Consider the following 22,602-nt stretch of genomic DNA (forward strand, 5'->3'; position numbering starts at 1 on the left):
TCAGCAAGTCTCAATGCTATGCATTTATTGACACTTTGTTGGTAAGTCCTAGATGAATTTGCCTCCACATGGTCAATGTGGTTGGGCGTGGGCGTGGGTCATCTTCCCTTATATAAAACTATAAATTAGTAGGTGATGCAATCCGTGACATAAGATTAAGAAGGCTAACAATTAATGTAACGACCTACCGCGCACAACGTAAGGTGGACCCATAACCTAAGCAACCTGCTCTCACTGGTCGACTTCATGAACCAGACGGTTTGACCAATTCTCCCTGTCAAAGCAATTAGAAAAATTGGACGGTGAAAGATGGGCTGACATTGAGAAACCCCAGGCAAGCCTCTATCCTATGTTCATGGAAAAACTTTACCTGTTGGGGGCAACAGCCAATGCTGTTGAGAGAATTTTTGGGAATGCCATGTTACGTTATCATGAAAATGGGTAAATTAGTAATTATATATTAATTTATTTTTACTAAAAACCAAAGCATGGGTGTGAATCAAGGTTCAAAGTATCAGAAACGATAAATGAATCGGAAAGGCAATTTTAAGAGATGTATCGAGATATACATGCGTATTGGAGAAAAACTAAGATACATTTGGAAACACTATAAATACTTTAATAACTCATAAAAATATATCAATAACATTAAATATAAGACTTCAATGAGGTGTATATACATTAAATTAATATATTTTAATGGTTTTATGAAGAAATTTCAATTGCTTTATCGATATGATAGATCATCCATAGAAATATAATATATTCAATCATTGTGATCAAATGTTAAAATATAATTAATTATTTATTTATTTTTAATTCTAAAAATATAAAAATAAAAAAAATATTAAAGAATAAATTTCAATTGATTTGTGGATATGGTAGATTATCCATAGAATTATAATATATTCAATTGTTGTGATCAAATGATCAAATATAATTAATTATTTTTTATTTTTTTTAATTCTAAAAATATAAAAATAAAAAAGAAATATTAAAGAAGAAATTTCAATTGCTCTATGGATATGATAGATAAATCTATAGGTCTAAAACATATTTAGTCTTTATAGGTAGAGAAAAAATTACATTTTCAAATTTTTTTGTTAATTTATATTTTCCCCAAATATCTTTATGAAATGTCCATAAATCTACTAATAACACAAAAGAAATTGTGATTTTGACTGTAAGAAATGGAGATCAACATAAATTTAAACATTCAAGAAAAAAAAATCACAAGATATTATAAAAGATTGAAAAAAATTTACCTATTTTGCCATATTTTTTAAAATTTGAAAAATATTAAAAAAAAACTCACCCGATACGGGCCTGATATGAATGAAAAAAGATGAAATGTGTAATTTCCATGCGTATTTTGTATCAGGTGTATCGTATCGAAATTTTAAACCTTGGTGTGAATAGGTGAACTGCCCAAAACGTGCCCAACACAAAAACTGTCTCAACTGACCTATGCTATTGGGCCCGTAACCGTGATATCTCCACACACCCTTTTCCTTTTTTTTTCTCCTTACCCAACCCCCACCTTGTGGTGAATGTAAATGTAAGTGAACTAATAATCATGAATAAAATGATTTTTTTTTTTGGTAAATTGAATAAAACTTGGAGAATATACCTGATAACCCACTATACTAATAGGTACCGGATTGATATCTAGATTCAATCCAATCATAAATTGATCAAATTTAGATTGCCCATTAGTGGATAGGATTCAAATTTGAATTCAATCAAATTACCGAACACATTCCAACCATTTGCAACCTTATGATCCTATTAGGTGCTGCCTAACTCAGGGTTCGTAGAGTGAACCAATGAAGGGAAACAGAGAGAGGGGGAGAAAAGGGGATTCAGAGGGAGAGAGAGAGAGAGATTTATTCGAATAGAATTCCCCCTCTTTATTTCTTCTTCGGGTTTTATAGACAGGTAAGTTGTTTACAGTTGCAGTCTGTTACAAGATGGTTACAGCTTGTTCTGTTACAAGATGGTTATAGCTTGTTGTAGGACTGTTATTTCGTTCTAACAGTCAGCCACTTGGACTACATTCTTGCTGACGTGGCTTCTCCCTTTTCTTGTAAACTTGGTATGCATGCTGGCTTCTCCCTTTTCTTATCAATACCCCCCTGGTTAAGCTGGACCTCGCCCTGAAGGTCAATATGGGGGAACTGGTGTTGCAGTTGTAGATAGGGTTCCCATGTTGCATCCTCTTCCGATAGATGTGACCACACAACTAAGGCTTTTGGAACAATGTGGGAGCCTTTCTTGACCCATCTGAAATTAGTGATATGCACCGGCTGTATTTCTAGGTTCATATCACTTGAGAATTTTGGAAGATGTGGTTGAGTTATAGCCTTTGGTTTCAAGCATTTTTTGAGAACTGAGACATGGAAGACTGGGTGCATTCTTGAATCTGGTGGGAGATCCAATCTGTATGCAAGAGGTCCAATTTTCTCCAAGATCTTGAAGGGTCCAAAGTAGCGAGGTGCCAGCTTGTTCCATCACTATTTTTGTACAGAAAGCAACTTGTAGGGAAGCAATTTCAAGTAAACCATATCACCAACTTGATAGTGTGTTTCCCTATGGTGTTTATCATATGATTGTTTCATCCATTGTTGGTCTCGGAGTAGGTTCTGGTAAAGTTCCTGTGGAATGTTGTCTCGATTTAGCAGGTGTTCTTATAGTGAAGCTACTGCTGTGGAGCCCCTTTCATAGGGAATCAGCGTGGGTGGATCACGACCATATAATGCCCTAAAAGGGGTCATCCCAGCCGATATTTGATAGGTAGTGTTATACCACCATTCAGCCCAATGCAGCCAGCTGAACCATTGTCTCGGCTTTCTTCCATTGAAACATAGTAGATATGTTTCTAAGCAATGATTGACCACCTCCGTTTGCCCATTTGACTGTGGATGGTAGCTTGTGTATTTGCTGAGCAATACACATTGGAGGTGAAAAAGTTCTTTCCAAAAGAGGCTGATGAAGACTGGATCTCTGTCAGAAACAATAGACTTTGGGAACCCATGGAGAGGAGCTATTTCCCGCACAAAAGTGTTAGCTAATATAACTGCAGTAAATGGATGTGACAGTGCTAAGAAGTGGTTGTATTTTGTAAGGCGATCAACCACCACTAATATGACTGATTTACCGGCAGAGGTCGGTAGGCCTGTTATAAAATCCATTGAGATATCTTCCCAAACTTGGTTAGGTATGGGTAATGGTTTTAGCAGGTCAGCTAGGGATTGGGCTCATACTTGCATTGTTGGCACTCTCTTATATGGAATTTAGCATTGGGATGACACTCTCTTATATGTGCGTAGGACTCCTGAGTGTCCACCCATCGGTATCGCATGGAAGTAATTTATGAGCTGGTCCAAAAGTGATGAGTCCGCTGGTAACACCAATCTACCTTTATAGTACATCACTAACCCTTGGATAGAATACCCCGGTTTGTGCCCTGTTTTCTGCAACAACTGTGTCTTTATTGCTTGGAGTTCCTTATCATTGTCGGTTGCCTCCCTTAATTGGCCCCATAGTGCTGTCATGGGTTATTGGAACACCTGCAATTGGAGTATGCTCTCCACTCCATGTTTGGGTTGACGTGACAGTGCATCCACAACCCTATTTGTTGCTCCCGGTTTGTATTCAATAGTGTAATCAAAGCCCTTTAACTTTGAGACCCACCACTGCTGATCTGGAGAAAGGACCCATTGTTCCAATAGGAATTTCAGACTTTGGTGATCAGTCTTAATTACATACTTACGGCCTGGAAGGTAGGAGCGCCAATGTTGAACTGCTAATACAACTGCCATCAATTCTCGGTTGTAGACTAAAGAGTGGTTTTGTGTGGTGGAGGATGCCTTGCTGAAGAAGGCAAGGGGCTGACCATCTTGCATCAGCACTGCTCCCAACACCCAGTCACGATGCATTGCACTCAACCACAAATGGTTTGTTGAAATCCGATAAGACTAGAGCTGGGGATGACACCGCTACTCTTAAGGCTTCAAATGCTACTTGGGCTTTGTTGTCCCAGCTGAAGGAGTCCTTCTTTAGAAGGGCTGTCAGTGGTGCTGCAATTATCCCATATCTTTTAATGAAGCGTCGGTATTACCCTATGAGTCCTAATGCCCGGAGTTCCTTGGTGTTACGTGGCGTTGGCCACTATTAGACGGCAGCTATCTTGTCCGGATCTGCTGAGACCCTTCCGTCTTCCACCACATGGCCCAAATAATGTACACGGCCCTGCCCAAAGGCGCACTTCGATTCTTTGGCATACAGTTGATTTTGTAACAGAATGTCTAGGGTAATCTGCAAATCCACTAAATGTTGGGCCTATGTGGAACTGTACCAAAATGTCATAAAAGAAGACTAATATGAAATGACGTAAATGTGGCCTGAACAAGTCGTTCATTAAGGCTTGGAAGGTAACCGGGGCATTTGTGAGACCAAATGGCATAACCCAAAACTCATAGTCGTCATGTCCGGAAGGCCGTTTTTAGAATGTCACTTTCATGGACTCTAATCCAATGGTATCCAGCCCGTAAATCCAACTTAGAAAAAATTCTTACAGTCTTGAGTTCATCCAGTATCTCACTTATTATTGGAATTGGAAAGCGGTTCTTAACTGTAATATTATTAAGCGCCCTATAATCCACACAAAATCGCTATGTCCCATCTTTCTTTTTGACAAGAAGAACGGGTGAAGAAAATGGATTGTGGCTGGATTGAATAAAATTTTTATCCAAACCTGCCTTTCAATTTCTTGTTTTTGAAAATAAGGGTAACGGTAGGGCCTTACATTGGTAGGAGGCGCATCCGGCAATAGTGGGATTCTGTGGTCATGATTCCTTGTTGGTGGTCCGTTGGCTCCTTGAAAACTGCAGCATATTGCTAGAGGATGTTGCGGAGCTGCTATTTGTATTCAGCTTGAGTTGTTGTGTCCTGGGCCTGAGATAGTGTTGGCCTGTATGATTTGATCCCCAGATGAGGAGCTGATTCGGGTCAAGCTTACTGGGTTGGCTCGGCTAGTTGAGTGGCATTGCAAATGTACTCTTGACCCTTCTATCATGAAATCCATAGATAAACGGGCCTAGTCGCATAGAACAGGCCCAAGTTGCTGCAACCATTGAATTTCCAATACAATGTCGGCCCCACTTAACTCCAATGGATACAAATCAACCTGAAATTGTTGATCTTGGATCGTAACCAAATGTCTCTGCAAATTCCATCGCATTGGAGTGAGGTCCTATTTGCCACATGGACCTTAAATGAGGCTGTGGGCTGAACTGGCAATCTTAATCGTCTGACCAGCATAGTGGTTACAAAGTTTAGAGTGCTACCATTGTCATTTAGGATAGACACCTGGCGACCCCAAACTAAACCCGTCACCCTCATGGTTTGGGGTGATGAGAACCCTGCAAAGGCCTGTAGCGATATTTCTGGTTGTATGGTCTCAACCAAGTGCTCTTCAGTTGACGATCCTTCTTCCGGTTGCTGATCCTCCTATTCCTCCTCAGTCTGTAATAGGAAGGCTTGTTGAATTTTGCATCTATGACAGGGGACAAACTTTTCTTCACAGTTGTAGCAGAGACCTTTGCCTCGGCGATTTTACATTTCTGCCCATGTTAATTTCTTGAATGTTATAACGGGACTCGGGCCTAAGTTACCTGGTGGTATGCCTAATATGCTGTCATCTTTACTAGACCCCGTCCCTTCCAGTCTTGGTGTAGTAAATGATTTGTTCATTTGCTGCCAAGGCCTGTTTAGACGTCGGGCTCAAGCCATCTTTTCTTCTTGGGTGTGGGCTAGGGCTGCCGTAGCCATTACCGCTGTTGAGTGCATCGCCTTGACCTCCAACCGGATTTCTTCCTTGAGTCCTCCCACAAAAGCTCCAACCACCCTTGGACTCTTAACGATAAACGTTCAAACTCCAATTGCTAGTCACAAACACTTCCTACTTGTTTTATCTTTGCAAGACTCATCAAAATCTTCATAACTGGAAGCCCCAAATCAGACGCACAGAGCATCCATGAAGTCGAGCCATAAAATATGGGGATGCCCTCGATGGTACTAATGAATCAATTTTTATTGATGTATCGATTTTTTGGCTAAGTACCTCGTCATTTGATTTGCTTCCAAGTGGCTGATGACTTAGGCCGAAGTGGAGAACTTTGGCTGCTAAGCGGAATCGAGCTGTGCAGGCTAGGTGGCGAGCTGACTATAGTGCCGAGTTGCCTATGAGGTGCCGAGCTAACCAGGTGGTGAGTTGGTTGTGAGGTGCCAAGCTGTCTGTGAGGTGCCAGGCTACCTGTGAGGTGTCGGGCTGCCTGTGAGGTGGCGAGCTGGTTGATGAGGTGCCGAGCTGCCTATGAGGTGTCGGGCTGCCTGTGAGGTGTCGAGTTGCCCGTGAGGTGTCGGGCTGCCTGTGAGGTGCCGGGCTGCTTGTGAGGTGTCGAGTTGCCATGTGTCACAATATCGTTGGAAGGCCAAATCTGCCCTCATCATTTTCCCCCCACTCCCGAGTTGAAAGTAACTTGACGAAGGGAGTAAATTTCTCCTTTTGGCCCGGAATGAATAATTCGATGAGCTCGTAAGCGTCGATTCAATTCCTTAGGCTCTGGGAGCGATTCACAGTTTGCTCCTTGATTTTGCCCATGCCGAAGAGGCGGCTGGGTCTTATGTGGTGAGGAGGTCTTCGCTAATTCGGTATTTTGGCCCTTAGGCTCTGGGAGCGACTCGTAGTCCACTCTCCTTGATCTTGCCCATGCCGAAGAGGCGACTGGGTCTTATGTGGTGCCGAAGTCTTTGCCAATTCGGAACCTTAGCCCATAGGATCTGGGAGCGACTCGTAGTCCACTCTCCTTGATCTTTGATTTTAACCATGCCAAAGAGGCGACTGGGTCTTATGTGGTGCCGAAGTCTTTGCCAGTTCAACACTTTAGCCCTTAGGCTCTGGGAGCGACTTGTAGTCCACTCTCCTTGATCTTTGATTTTACCCATGCCAAAGAGGCGACTAGGTCTTTTGTGGTGCCAAAGTCTTTTATCAGCTCGCCAGTTCGCGCCTGGGCCAGGCTACCAGCTTGCGCCAGGGCTAAGCCGCCAAGTCACGCCTGGGCCAGGCCGCCAGGTTAGTGCTTGTGCCAAGCCGCCAGGTCACGCCTGAGCCAGGCTGCCAGGTTAGTGCTTGTGCCAAGCTGTCAGGTCGCACTTGGGCCAGGCCGCTAGGTCACGCCTGAGCTACGACTGCACTGCATCAGCCTCGGTGGTGACATCGGTTACCCACTCCTACAAGAAGCTACTAGGAGCTCGACCTACAGGGGCAGCACTACTGACTTTAGGTCACCAGCTCGCACGAGAGCCTTGGAAGGCTCGACCGGCAGGGGCGCCCATGCAGTCTGTTGGCCGCCTACTCCCGCAAAAGCCACGAAGAGCTCATCTTTGTAGAGGGTACCTCATGAAAAAGACTGATGAGGCTTTATCTGAGTTGAAATAAAGTTGGTAGAGCTACTTAGTCTGTTGGCCATCAACTTCCTGCATAATCTTTGAGTTCATAAAAAATGGAAACTAGAAAGTGAGAGCTTTTAATTTCTAAAAGGTGAGAACTTAGCTTTTTAGAAGAAGAGGACTTAGCCTTTCGGAGGATGAGAACTTAGCTTTTTGTAGTGTTTCCCACAGACGATGCCAATTGATGAATCGATTTTTATTGATGTAACGATTTTTTGGCTAAGTACCTCATCATTTGGTCTGCTTCCAAGTGATCGATGACTCAGGCCGAAGTGGAGAACTTTGGCTGCCGAGCGGAATCGAGTTGGGGAGGCTAAGTGACAAGCTGACTATAGTGTCGAACTGCTTATGAGGTGCCGAGCTAACCAGGTGTCGAGCTGTCTATGAGGTGCCGGGCTGACCAGGTGTCGAACTGCCATGTGTCACAATATCATTGGAGGGTCAAATCCACCCTCATCAGGTACCATTGATACTAGAGGATGGCATCTCCGTCCAGATGCATTACTGCCAATGCCACCCTGTCTGGTCTAGATGTTTCATTGTATTCAAAAAATCTTTCCGCCCTATATATCCATGGGATGGGGTCTCCGCCTGAGAAAACTGGGAAGATCAGTTTGGTGTTTCTTTCCAGGGTGGAGCTGCTTCTTTGATTACTTCTTTGGCTAACTCGATCTTGGTCGATTTCCATGTCTTCAGCCGACGGGCTCTGCTCCAATCTCTACAAGATTTCTGTTGAAGTATCCTTGATACCTCGCATCTCGCTTGAAACTCGGTGGAGCTCAACTTCCACCTGTTCAACTCGAGCCTCCATGGCTGTAGGTCGCGTATTGGTCATGATACCAATCTGTTAGGTGCTACCTAACTCAGGGTTCTTAGAGTGAACCAAGCTCGTGAGGGAAGAGGAAACTGAAGGGAAACAGAGAGAGGGGGAGAAAAGAGGATTCAGAGAGAGAGAGAGAGTTGTTCGAATGGAATTCCCCCTCTATTTCTTCTTTGGGTTTTTATATACAGGTAAGTTGTTTACAGTTGCAGTCTGTTACAAGATGGTTACAGCTTGTTCTGTTACAAGATGGTTACAGCTTGTTGTAAGAATATTATTTTGTTCTAAAAGTCAGCCACTTGGACTACATTCTTGCTGACGTGGCTTCTCCCTTTTCTTGTAAACTTGGTATGCAAGCTGGCTATTCCCGTGCACAGGCCTTGGTTTGCCGCAGCTCTTGGTCTTATCAGATCCAGTTACGGATCCCTCGTACTTCCAAATAATAAGCACTACCGTGTATCACTTGCTATCTAATTATAAAATTAGAACTTTCCTCTTACCTACCTGCTTCTCACTCAGGATCTTCTGCTCACACACCGCCGTGTATCACTTGCTATGTAATCAGTCAGGAGAGAATACACCAGTGTTCTATACACATGAGGCCACATGCCAGTGTTTCAAGAAGAGAGATGAAATATAAATACAATAAAGCATATACTCAATCTAAATATACACAAGGTTCTCTTTGCATTCAAGACAATAGTAACAATTCCTTTGACAAGACTTGCTGAAATTTCTAACCATTTGGATAAGGGAATGAATAATTTGAGTATACCAAGCTCCACCAGTCCATAAATGAAGATTGTATGACCTAGAACTCTAGAAGAAAGTACCATCTGGGGGCTGCGCCAGCTTCCGGTTGTGGGGTGTTGCCATTTCCTTCTTTAACTGTGTCAAGATGTCTTCCATTGTGTACCGCCGCTGCCAATTTTCTAGCAAACCAAATTTCTTTGGCTCAACCTGCAGACCATTACAAGCCACTTTCAAAGTTAGCCCACGCCATGTGTTGCTTGTATACAGACAAAAAATACTTCCCACAAAAAAAAAAAAATTGTTTTCTGTTTTACCCCTCCTGTCTCAGGGTTGACACAAGTCATGTTTATCCGTGAATGAAACCTAACAAATGGAGGCTTCTCAGGATAATCCATGTCACAGTACAATTTCAGTTGATAGATGCGCCCTTCGTGAACAGACTGCAAAACAAGGATAATCAGTAACCAATTGAGAGACTTCAAATATAGGTGAAAGCAAAACAAATAAATAATATTAAAAGTACATTGTGAGGCCCAATTATGGTTCCTGTCCAGGATCGCATATAAATGTCATCTCCATCATCCATCCCATAGCTAACAGTTCCATCTCCAATGCCTTTCTCCCCCCTTTCCAGTTCTTCTAATAATCTGAAGTTCCTAGGAACTGCAAGTAAATGCAAAGCAAATGAGTTTAACAAAGTAGGCTATTTCCACAAGATGTAAGACTGAAAGACCTTCAGTTGTCCAACCATTTTTCCACATTAACCAGCACATTACTTTATACAAAAGCTAAAACCTTTGACAGAAGCTATTTAAACAAACCCACTAATGAAACAAGGGGTCATGCTAACTGGAAGTGGATTTTTTTTTAAAGTCATCAATTCATTACTCATTAGTTACAAATTAGCACGCTATTATAAGTGATCATTTACACTAGAATAGAAAACAAGGGGTCATAAGGACTCATAAGGAAAGATCCATGTATTGGATTTTTTTCTTTCCTTCGACAATGAAACAGATGAGTTGAAGACTACACAGCTTATTCCAATCATTAGTTACAAATTAGCATGCCTGTTATAAGTGATAATTTAGAGCTAGAATAGACAATGAAGGGTCAACAAGATTTGTAAGGAAAGATCCATGTATTAGTTTTTTTTTTTCTTTCCTTCAACAATAAAACAGGTGAGTTGAAGCTAACTACAGCTTATTCCAATCATTAGTTACAAATTAGCATGCCTATTGTAAGTGATAATTTACAACTAGAATAGAAAACAAGGGATCATCAGGATTCGTAAGTAAAGATCCATTGCATTGGATTTTTTTTCTTTGATTCAACCTAAAGACAGAGAAATGCACTCATAATTTAACAATGGATATGGTACTGAATAGAATTGAATGGTGAAACAGGATTTATATAGCTAACCGCATATAGGCTTTGATGATGATGAATGAACTGGTCTATGATAATTGATATCAATGCATAGAGCAATGAACATGACTTCAACACACAAGCTATGGATGCTCTGAAAAATATGATACGGCCATCTTTTTTAACAGCCCAAATGCCAAGCCATCTTCTTTCAAGATGATTTGACTTTCCAAAGAGTACATGACCACAACCATGCAAGCTCCCACCACATAGCCACATTTACAAGAGAAGAAAGATTCTAATCAATATCATCAACACAAAACTTCACCTAGGAGGATTTCACAGACTTTGAATTGTCGAACCTGGTCCTGGTATGACGAGATCAGCCAACCTATATAAGTAAAACTTAGCAGATTAACAGGACCCTACTAAGGGTTCTCTCCATGTGCTAGAGTCCTAACGCCTTGTCTCACACTTGAGGATGACTTCAGTGAGCATGCCAAGTTGTCTTGCCACTCAAGGTGCATACCTCATTGACGTTATTCAAAACATTTATTTTAATTTTTTCTGTTTCACATATTTTGATTTAACATGCGTATGTGTGTTTTGTGTATTAATGTGTATTGTTTTTTCCCTTTCCTGAATAGCCCAGAGAGGCTACTCATTTCACACAACCAAGGCTTTTTTCTCTGTTCATGCAATGGACAGCTGCATTGCTGCAGTATGATGTTTTTCAATAACTAAAGCAGTTATTCTGTTTGTGTTAGGGTGAGCTGCCTAAGCCCATGGAATCCCTCAAAGAACTCATACACCGTCCCATTAACTATGACTAAGTAGTGATGGCCACTCCTTTCCTCTTTAATCTCTTTTGAGTCTCCACACATTGATTGGCAATTAAGATTTGATCAATAATCTGTCTATCTTGTACAAAGGCGGCTTGAGACTGTGAAACAAGTGGGGAGATCACCTTCTTAAATCTTAATCCCCAAAGACAACATCTTTGCTATCACCTTGTAAATACTGGTGACTAGATTTATTGGTCTGAAGTCCCCTGGCTGGTTGGCATTATTCTTCTTTGGGATCAGTGCTAAAAAGGTAGAGTTCATACCCTGACTTATCACCCCTCTTCTATAGAAATCATTGACCACACCGAGCAATATTCTTGATAGAAGGCCATTGTGAAACCATCAGGCCCTGTTGCTTTTGATCTATTCATAGAAAATGCTGCTTCCTTAATCTCACTCTCTTCAAGCCTTCTTTCCAAAAAGTGGATTCCTATCTCCCCCAATGTCTCCCAATCAATAACTTCAACAATCCACCTCTCAACTATGGGTCTTCTATAAGTAGACCCGAAATGCTCTGAGAATGCTTTAGCAATCTCATTTTGGTCTCTAACCTCATTGTCCCCCACACATTAAAGAAGTAATCAGGCTCTTCCTTCTCCTTCCATTTGCAATAGCATGGAAAAATGTTGTATTTCCATCACCTTCTTTGATCCACCTCTCTCTTGATTTTTGCTTCCAACTCATTTCCTCCCTCAATAAAGTCTCCCCTAACTCCTTCTTCAAAGACCATCTCATCTCTGTCACCTTCACCTAAGGATCCCTCTACCTTTTTGCTATCAATTGCCTCAATCTGGGAAATCAAAACAGCTTTCTTTTCCTCTAGTCTTCCAAACTTCTCCCAATTCCAATCTCTGATCTCCTTTTTCAACAATAGGAGTTTCTTTAGGAACCTTTGGCCTTCCCACATTGGAGATTGATCCAAGCTATTCCACCAAACCTTGACTTTCTCTCTAAAATTCAGGTGAGAGCCACATATTTTCAAATCTAAATGAAGTTGGACCACCACTATTGATTCTCTCAAACACACAGATGGGCCAATGGTCTGAGGTGATTATAGAGATATTTCTCCCAACTAATCCTGGCCAATGCTCTTCCTAATCTAGTGAGACTAAAAACCTATCAAGCTTGGATAGAATAGGGTCTTTTGAAGGTTTGACCAAGTATAGCAAGATTGTCCCAGATGAAAATCTCTCAACTCAAAAACTTCAATTAAGGAATTGAACTTTCTCATGCTCGATGTAGTCCTTTGTCTACCCCCAAATGTATCACTCACAAATCTTACTACATTGAAATCACCCCCAAGACACCAAGGTCCTTCCCAGAGTCTCCTAATATCCCCTAGCTCCTCCCACATTTTATTCCTTTCTCTATATGAATTTGGCCCGTAGACATTCGTGAGAACCAATTCAAAACCATCCTGCAAAGCTGCAAGTCCTTCAACTTAATAGAAACTGAGAAACTACCCACCAATTCTTTCAAACATTGAGTTGCCTCTTCTCTCTACATTGTTATAATACCCCCCAAAGCACCCCAAGAGGGAGCGAAGCTCCAATTAATATTCCTCTCCCCAAATGCTTCTTATCCACTTCCTATCTACTTCCTGAATTTTGGATTCTTGGATTAGAACAAAATCTGGTCTCTCCTTCCTCAATAACTCTTTGATTACTCCTCTTTTTGTGGCACTTCCTAATCCCCTTACATTCCAATTAATAATCTTCATGATCATACTAAAGACTGACCCCAAACCTCAACTAGCCTATAGGCCCCCTTTCCTGCTTCCTCCCCTTGCACTGAACTCCTTATCCCCTTTCATATCACTAATAAGTGGAAGAGGGGGAGAAAGAGGTTGTTGTTACTACCAATTTATTAGATAAGTGGTAGCAACAACAACATCCCCCCAGATTTTTATTGGAATATGAGGTGCAAAAAGAAGGCTTCTAGTGACTTCACCCACATGACAACTCTTTCCGCCAACCCATTTTGTTGTGGAGTGTAGGTACAAGAGCTCTAGTGAATAACCATAAAGGTGTCAAAATATGATAAAAGGTTCTCAAAATATTCCTTTGCATTGTCAAAGTGGAATATTTTGATATGGATATTAACCTAAGTACGGATTAATTCATGGAAATGTTGCACTATGGTTGGGACTTCATCATGAAAAAGCATTAGGTAAATCCAAGTAAATCTAGAGAAGTCATCAATAAATAGAATAAAATACTTATAGCCACCATGCAGGTAAATGATAAGGCCCCCACACATCAAAGTGAACAATATGAAAGGAGAATCTAATCTTTTATTAATTAATAGATAAGAATTTCTACAATGGCGATTTCACACATCTCACATGAAGACTAGACAAAGTTGTTGCCGGGGTTTTGAGCCAGTATATGCATGCCCCTAGGACCACTCATCTTGCTACTGCAAAGCATGTTCTGAAATACTTAAAAAGGTTTCCGGGTTAAGGTATCCACTTTTCCAAACATGGGCACTTGAAAGTAGGAGTCTTCACTTATGCAAATTGGGCTGGCTCAGTTGATGATAGGAAATCTACAAGTTTTTTTATCAATAACATCAATTTTAGTAATCTGAGAAGAAAGTGGTAAGTACAAACTGTTAAAATAGTTTAAGTTCATGAGTAGGAATGGCAACGGGATGGGTTTGGGGCGGGGATCATATTCCTCGTCCCCATCGGGGATAAAATTTGTCCTCCATCCCTGATCCCCGATAGGGATGGGTTCCCCGTGGGGACCCGAATCCCCGAAATGTTTTCAGATAACAGTATTTTTTAAATAAATTTACTTAAAATAAATAAAATTTTTAAATTATAAATAATGTTTAAAATATGTTTTGATATATATAATATAATAGTATATTTAATATAAATAACGTTTAATATATATATACATAATCGGGGTCGAGGCAGGGCAGGGACCTCAATCCCCATCCCCTACGCCGACCCCAACCAGGGATTCCTATTAATCCTCATCCCCGTCCCTACCCCGCCAAAAAAATCCCCATGCCCGGCCCCATTGGGTCAAGGAAGTCGGGCACACGTTGGGGATGGGGAAAATTGCCATCCCTATTCATGAGAGATAAAAACTCTTATCTCTCCCCACAAAACCCCAAATCCCTTACAATTGTGCCCAAAACAGTGAATCTCTCTCCACCCCTTGCTTAGCTAATGAATCAGCGATGGCATTTGCACTCCGCTTGACCCACCCTGTCTCCTTACTTCCATGTCTCTAGTTAACCATCTGAATTTCTTCCTTTCATTATTGTACATCCACATTTTCACTCCTCCATCCTGTAGCTAGTTGATCACCAATTTTGAGTCTCCCTCCACACTTAGGTTGTTGATGTGCAGAGTTATTGCCCTTTGTATGCCTTCCATTACAGCCATGACTTCTCTCAATAAGTCTCCTTCCCTTGCCGGCCCAGAACATAATGCAATAATTTTGCCCCTTTCATCTCTAAATACACCTCCAATGCCAAAAAGACCTGGATTCCCTATGCTACTACCGTTGAAATTTAATTTAATAAAGCCCCTATCTGGTGGACTCCAATGATGAATTGTGACAGCCTTAACAGTGGAAGAATCCACCACTGCCCTCCAGTTCCTCAATATATCAGTTGCTGTAACACTAGAGAAATCTTTTAGGGACTTCAGCCAGTGCACCCCTTTCATCTCTAAATACACCTCCAATGCCAAAAAGACCTGGATTCCCTATGCTACTACCATCGAAATTTAATTTAATAAAGCCCCTATCTGGTGGGCTCCAATGATGAATTGTGACAGCCTTAACAGTGGAAGAATCCTCCACTGCCCTCCAGTTCCTCAATATATCAGTTGCTGAAACACTAGAGAAATCTTTTAGGGACTTCAGCCAGTGCACCCCTTTCATCTCTAAATACACCTTCAATGCCAAAAAGACCTGGATTCCCTATGTTACTACCATCGAAATTTAATTTAATAAAGCCCCTATCTGGTGGGCTCCAATGATGAATTATGACAGCCTTAACAGTGGAAGAATCCGCCACTGCCCTCCAGTTCCTCAATATATCAGTTGCTGAAACACTAGAGAAATCTTTTAGGGACTTCAGCCAGTGCATCCCTTTCATCTCTAAATACACCTCCAATGCCAAAAAGACCTGGATTCCCTATGCTACTACCATCGAAATTTAATTTAATAAGCCCCTATCTGGTGGGCTCCAATGATGAATTGTGACAGCCTTAACAGTGGAAGAATCCGCCACTGCCCTCCAGTTCCTCAATATATCAGTTGCTGAAACACTAGAGAAATCTTTTAGGGACTTCAGCCAGTGCACCACTTTAATTTCGATTGCTTCAAAAACTTCTTCTTTACTTCTTTCTTTATCCAAGAAGATTCTTGAGTTCCGCTTTTCCCAAATTGTCCACAAGGTAGCATCTCTTTTACACCTCCTCATAGTTCTCCCTTTCTTTTTTGGCCATAAAAATGCAGTTACATCAAACATGCTTCGCACATCACAAGAGGGATCCACCTGTACCCAAACAAAGAGAAGCACCATTCCCAAACCGAAGTAGTAAAAGAACAAGAGACAAATAAGATATATAAACTCTCACCATCAGCCTTTTCTTATACCAGTGAGGGGTAAACACATATTGGGCTGCTTTCTTTGAAGAAGATCAAGTGTGTTAATTCCATGTACAACTTCCCAACAAAAAGCCGCAATCTTTGGCGGGACGGTCTGCATCATACCTCTTTCACAGGAAAAGAAGGCAAAATATTAGGGGAGGGCTATAACAAAGTTTTGAGGAAAGAAGCACAAGAAAAGGAGCCATAGGTTGAACAGGTCCAGAATCGACTATCAGGTTCAGATGGCTCAAGAAAAACTCCCTCCAACAGCTGTAAGTTAATTACACTCTGAAACTCGGAATCTCTAATACCCTTCGGAAGCCCAAATCCCAATTAACCTCATTATTTGAAGAAGATTGAACACAGAATTTGGAAGTTGGCTCATTTTTAAGGCTTGAGAGGGCATACAATGAAGGTAATTGATCCTTTAAGGGGGAGATGCCTATCCATATATGTTCCCAAAATTTTATACCATTACCATTACAAAGATTGTACCTGATGTAGGGGATGAATGTAGGTAAAATTGCACCGATACCCTTCCAAGGTGTCTTCCGGGTTGCCCTAGGTAGTAGACCAGCATCCCATCCATTGTCCAAGAGCCCATGAATGATCATTATCACCTTAGCCCACAATTTGTCCTTGTCCCTAGGCAATCTCCATAACCACTTCCCAAGTAATGCTAAGTTCCTTTTCTATATATTGCCTAAACTCAACCCTCCTTTTTTGCTTCTACACACAACCACCCAACTTATCCTATGATCTTTCTTTTCCTGCCCTGGTTCCCACAAGAAATCCCTCATCATCTTCTCTAAGCTTTTGTAAACACTGACTGGAGCCTTGAAAACTAACAAATAGTAGACAGGTAAGTTGGCTAGTGTTGAGCTTGTCATTATAATCCTGCCCCCTAACAACAAATACCCTTTCTTCCAACCAGCTAACGTTTTAGAGAATTTTTCTAAGACTGGATTCTAGAAACCAACTTCTTTTGGGTTAGCTCCAAGGGGCAAATCTAGATAGGTTAAAGGCCACGATCCAACACTACAACCTAAAATCTCTTCAAATTCTACCAATTCCCCTTCCTCCATATTTACCCCCACTACGCAACTTTTCTGAAAATTGATCCTACGGTTTGACATCCTTTCAAAGAATTGCACTGAAAACTTCATGTTCCTTACCCATTCCAACTCCGTTCCTTCACAAAAAAGAATAGTGTCATCCTACTCTCCACCCTCTCAACAACCCTTTGCTGATCAGCCCTTAGGATAGTTCTGCTTAGAACATCAGCTATAAGTGTGAAAAGAAAAGGGGAGAGAGGATCTCCTTGTCTTAACCCACGTTTAGCTGGAAAGAAATCCGCCACTATGCCATTAACTAAGATAGAGTAGTGACAAGATCTTAAGCACCCCCAAATCCATTTGCACCATCTCTCACCAAACCCACATTGCCTTAAAACCTTAATTAAGAAGGTCCAATCAACTAAGTCATAGGCTTTTCCCAAGTCCAACTTGCAAATTAATCCTTTTTTCTTTGATCTATTCATTTCCTCAACACATTCATTGGCAATTAAGATTTGATTAGTGATTTACCTATGTTAGCGTCGAGTATGTAGGGGTATTTCTGTCTTTGTACTTATGTTGAGGTTGTTTTTTTTTCTGATCAATAACACTTTCATTAATTCATCAATAGAAGATTTACAAAAGGAAGACAAACACGCATCATACCTCTTTCCAAGAGCAACAAAAAATCTCAAGAAAAGGAAAAAAGAAAGAGAAAAGAAAGAAAACACACTAAAGTTACAGCTTGGCCCAAAAAAGTGACTCCCTTTCTGCCCCTTGTTTAACTAAACTGTCAGCTAGGGAATTAGCCAATCTTTTAACCCAACGTATCTTAACCTCCATCTCCCGCACCAGCCACTTGAATTTCCTAAGCCATTGTGATCTTTAAGCAGACACCCTATCACCACCTCTGAATCCCCTTCAATTAAGAGTTTCCTAATGTTCAACTCCTTAGCTTTTTGGGCTCCTTCCATAACTGCAAAGATCTCAGCTCTAAGGGAGTCACCCACTCCAATTGGGCCTGAGAGCATGGCAGAAATGACCCCATTTTCATCCCTAAAAACACCCCCAATTCCCGATTGTCCCGGATTTCCCCTACTACTTATGTTGAGGTTGTTGATGTGTAATATTATGTTAGAACTAGTGTCCCTCACTTAAGTAGGGGCACATGTGTTTTTTCCATTATGTTAGTAATATAAAACATATCTGGCCAAATGGGAGAGGTAATTTTTCTCTCATTCGAACCAGATTTCTCTCTCTCTCTCTCTCTCTCTCTCTCTCTCTATCTTCTTCTTCTTCTTCTTCTTCTTCTTCTCTCTTCTTGGCTATTATCAGACTAACAGAACTCAAGGGCAGGCCGAATCATAATATGGTATCAGAGCTCAACTAAGCAACTCGGATCTGCCCAGATTTCTATTTTCTGCGCACCCAGTCTAGGGTTTTCTCTTGGTTTCTTTGCCATCGGTTGGAGATAAGGGAAAGGGCTGAAGAGGAGTGGTCGCCCTCTTCCCTTGGAAGTCTCTATGCCTCCAGTTGTGTTGTTCATGGTCGGTTGTTGTGGTTTCTAAGAAGCCCTCCCCTAATCGATGAAGAGAAGAGGGCTGATTCGTGTGGTGCAATGGGTGTCTTGTGTAGGATTTCCATTGGATCTATTGAGAACCCTAATGTTTCCGATAGACCAGCCTTTGCAGTATCGAGGGGTCATGGTGTTATAGGTGGAGCTCGGGGAGCTCAGTCTGGCCGTAGTGGTAGCAGTGGTCCGGTATATGGTCGAAGTGGTGGTGGTGGACCTACATATAACCGTGGTGGTGGTCGTACTGGAGGTAGAGATTCAGGGGAACCCGTGGCAGAGGACGTGGTTCGGGTCCGAGGAGGTGTACTCATTGTGGTATGGATTGACATACCATTAATTATTGCTATGACTTGCATGGTCCACACTCAATTTGGGCCAATCATGCCATGACTAGTGACAACAGTTTCAGACAAGAGAGTCATTCAGCTGATTAGATGCTTCCTACATCCACAGATGTTCCCCGAAAGGAGATGATGAATGTCCCCCATGATGAGTATGAGAGGTTTGTCCAATCCACATCTCAACAGAACACAACTACTCTCGCACACTTAGGTATGGCTTGTTTGGCATCCACACCCAATCCCTGGATTATTGACTCTGGAGCCTCCTATCACATGACTAGAACTCCAGGTGTGTTTTCTTCCCTCTCTCATTACTCAACATCACAACCTGTTACCCTTGCTAATGGTTCCACATCCTCCATTTGTGGTGTTGGCAATGTTAACATGACCCCCTTATCTTTATCCTCAACTTTGTATGTCCCTAAATTTCCGTTTAACCTTATGTTTTTTAGTAAGTTGACCAAGTCACTCAATTGCTCTATTACTTTTTACCCTTCTTCGTGTGTTTTTCAGGATTTCAAGACGGGGATGAAGATTGGTGGAGGGCATGAAGCTAGTGGATTGCATTATCTTGACAATGATGAAAGAACATCAACAGCTCTCCAGTCATCTCTCTCTCCTCTCCAGTGGCACTGCCGATTTGGTCATCCTTCGCCGAAAGTTTTGAAGTCTTTGGTTCTTTCATTGAGTCAACTTTCTGTTTTAGATTGTGAGTCATGTCAGTTGGGGAAACATCATCCTGTTCCCTTTAGTCCTAGGGTTGATAACTGTATGTCGAGTCCTTTTTCTTTGGTTCATTCAAATGTTTGGGGTCCTTATAAAGTGATGTCATACAATGGATATAGATATTTTGTCATTTTTGTTGATGATTATTCAAGGATGGTGTGGCTCTATTTAATGAAAGAAATGAGTGAATTGTTTACCATCTTCCAAAAATTTTATGCTGAGATTCGCAACCAATTTGGTGTTCACATTAAAATTTTTCGTTCCAATAATGACCGTGAATATTTCTCTTCATCATTTCAAGAATACTTGGACCAACATGGCATTATACATCAAACTTCATGTACCTACACCCTACAACCAAATGGAGTGGCTGAAAGAAATAATCGTCATCTTTTGGAAACAGCTCGATCCCCCATGCATCACATGAATGTTCCCAAACCATTTTGGAGTGATGCGGTCCTTATTTCTTGCTTCTTGATTAATCGGATGCCCATGTCCATCCTTGATGGTCATTCCCCATTCACTACCTTGTTTCCCACCTTATCTCCATTTCCTCTTTCTCCTCGGGTTTTTGGGTGTGTCTACTTCGCCCATAATCTGGGCCCCGGGAAGGACAAGTTAGATGCACGATCCATTAAGTGCATCTTCTTTGGCTATTCCTAGACCCAGAAAGGGTACAAGTGTTATCATCATAGTTCTCAACATTCCTTTGTGTGTCGATGTTACTTTCTTTGAGTCTACTCTGTTTTTCTTGGGGTCCGGTGATATTTCTTTCTCCTCATCACCTCCTCCTCTTCCTCTTCCAGTTGTAGATTATATTCCTCTTGTTCCAGTTGTGACCAAGTCCTTGCCTCCAGTGCCACCACCTGTTGAATGACCACCTATCCGTCAAGTGTATACACATTGCCCACATGTACCGGCTGCTCTTCCTCCAACTCCATCAACGTCAACAGATCCAATAATTGTCCCCACACCAGCCGCAAACCCAGTATCTGATCTTGATCTTCCCATTGCCTTGCAGAAAGGTAAACGCACTTGTACCTTCATCCTATTTCTAATTATGTTTCACTCACTCACCTTTCTACTTCCCATTGCCAGTTTATCTCCTTGTTATCCTCTATTGTTGTCCCTAAGGATGTCCAGGAAGCCCTTGCCTTTCCAGGATAGTGTCGTGCAATGGAAGAACTCTCAGCTCTAACTCATAATCATACTTGGGACCTCACCACTCTCCCTCCTGGGAAGCAGGCTGTAGGTTGTAAGTGGGTTTATACTGTTAAGTATTTACCTGATGGTAGTGTAGAGCGACTAAAAGCTAGATTGGTTGCAAAAGGGTACTTCCAAACCTATGGTATTGACTACACAGAGACCTCCCCAGTTGCTAAGATAGGTTCGGTTCATGTTGTGATCTCTCTTGCTGCTATGTATGATTGGCCCCTCTATCAACTTGATATCAATAATGCTTTCTTGCATGATGATTTGCTCGAGGAGGTCCATATGGAGCAACCACCAGGGTTTGTTGCTCAAGGGGAGGATGGTAAGGTATGCAGAATAAAAAAGGCTATTTATGGGCTTAAACAGTCTCCTCGAGCATGGTTTGGTAGGTTCAATGAGGTGGCAAAGAAGTTTGGTATGAAACAGTGCCAAGTTGATCATTCAGTCTTCAGTCATGACTCTTGGGCAGGAAAAATCCTATTGGTGGTGTATGTAGATGATATTGTTATTACCGGGAATGATAAAATGGGCATTGACAAGTTGAAGACTTTTCTACAGGAACATTTTCAAACAAAGGATCTTTGTATATTGAAATATTTCTTGGGGATAGAAGTAGCAAGGTCTAAGCATGGTATTAATTTGTGTCAGAGGAAATATGTGCTTGATTTGCTGGAGGAAACAGGTTTGTTAGGTGCTAAACCAGCTAAAACACCTATGGAAACAAATACTAAGCTGAGCAGTGATATGGGTGAGGTGTTTGAAGCAAATACCAGCGACTTGTAGGTAAACTGAACTACTGGCTCCTCATTGGGATGTGGTTCTAAGAATTGTGAGGTATTTAAAAGGGGCTCCTGGTCGTGGTTTGATATACAAAAGTGGTGGAAAACTTAAAATAAAAGGATATACTAATGCTGGTGGGTCGTGGTGAGAAGCAGTGCAGAGGCAAAATATAGAGCTATGGCACATACTACTTGTAAATTAGTGTGGCTAAGGAACCTTCTACAGGGGGTAGGATACAATGTTAACACTCCAATGAAACTCTACTATGACAATCAGGTTGCAGTTCATATTTCTTCTAATCCGGTGTTTCATGAAAGAACCAAGCACATAGAGGTTGACTGTCACTTTGTGAAAGAGAAGATGCTAAGTGGAGTGATAGACACTGCATATGTTAACACAGAGAATCAGTGGGTAGACTTATTTACTAAAGGGTTAAGTCAGGGAAGAGTGCACTACATATGTAACAAGCTGGGATTATATGACATACTCACCAGCTTGAGGGGGAGTGTTAGTGTCAAGTATGTAGGGGTATTTCTGTCTTTATACTTACGTTGAGGTTGCTGATAGGGGTGTTCACGGGTCGGGTTGGGTCGATTTCTTGGGATTTTCCCAACCGACCCGATCTGGTCGGGTTAGCTAAGGTGGGAACCAAAACCGATCCACTAACAGGCCAAACCGACTTGGTCGGTTTGAGTCGGGTTGGGTCGGTTTCAGTCGATTTCGGTTTTGCTCCTGTACAAAGCCAAATAAAATCTGAATTAGTTGATAATTTGATATTCAAGAGTCCAAGATAAATCTAAATTTAATTCAGGTAAAGAATAAAATCAATAAATTCTTCATGTAAAAACAAGTATCAATAATGGGCCTTCTAGAGTAAAAACTAGGTAAATCTAGGTAGGTAAATCAATAAAATAAAAATTTAGAAACCTTCTAAATTCTAATCTAGGTAAAAAACTAAAAAATGACACCTAATTGAATTCTAATTGTAATTGCCTAATGGG

At 41.4% G+C, this 22,602-nt stretch overlaps 1 protein-coding gene across 3 annotated transcripts in view; it reads right to left on the reverse strand.

Annotated features, from left to right (window-relative positions):
• Nucleotides 1-8,947: 8,947 nt before the first annotated feature.
• The window catches only part of LOC148881171 (ubiquitin-conjugating enzyme E2 variant 1D-like), a 37,229-nt gene continuing 23,574 nt past the window's right edge, over nucleotides 8,948-22,602 (reverse strand). For all 3 annotated transcript variants that reach the window (XM_088963469.1, XM_088963470.1, XM_088963468.1), the window contains 3 exons: nucleotides 9,609-9,748; nucleotides 9,400-9,525; nucleotides 8,948-9,292 (listed from right to left, as the gene is read on the reverse strand). In XM_088963469.1, coding sequence (XP_088819595.1) covers nucleotides 9,152-9,292; nucleotides 9,400-9,525; nucleotides 9,609-9,748 — 407 coding nt within the window. In that variant the 3' untranslated portion in view covers nucleotides 8,948-9,151. The remainder of the gene's footprint in view (nucleotides 9,293-9,399; nucleotides 9,526-9,608; nucleotides 9,749-22,602) is intronic.

Source organism: Nelumbo lutea, chromosome 1, assembly GCF_056320005.1.
Source record: "Nelumbo lutea isolate HS-2025 chromosome 1, American lotus-T2T, whole genome shotgun sequence".
Lineage (NCBI taxonomy): Eukaryota > Viridiplantae > Streptophyta > Magnoliopsida > Proteales > Nelumbonaceae > Nelumbo > Nelumbo lutea.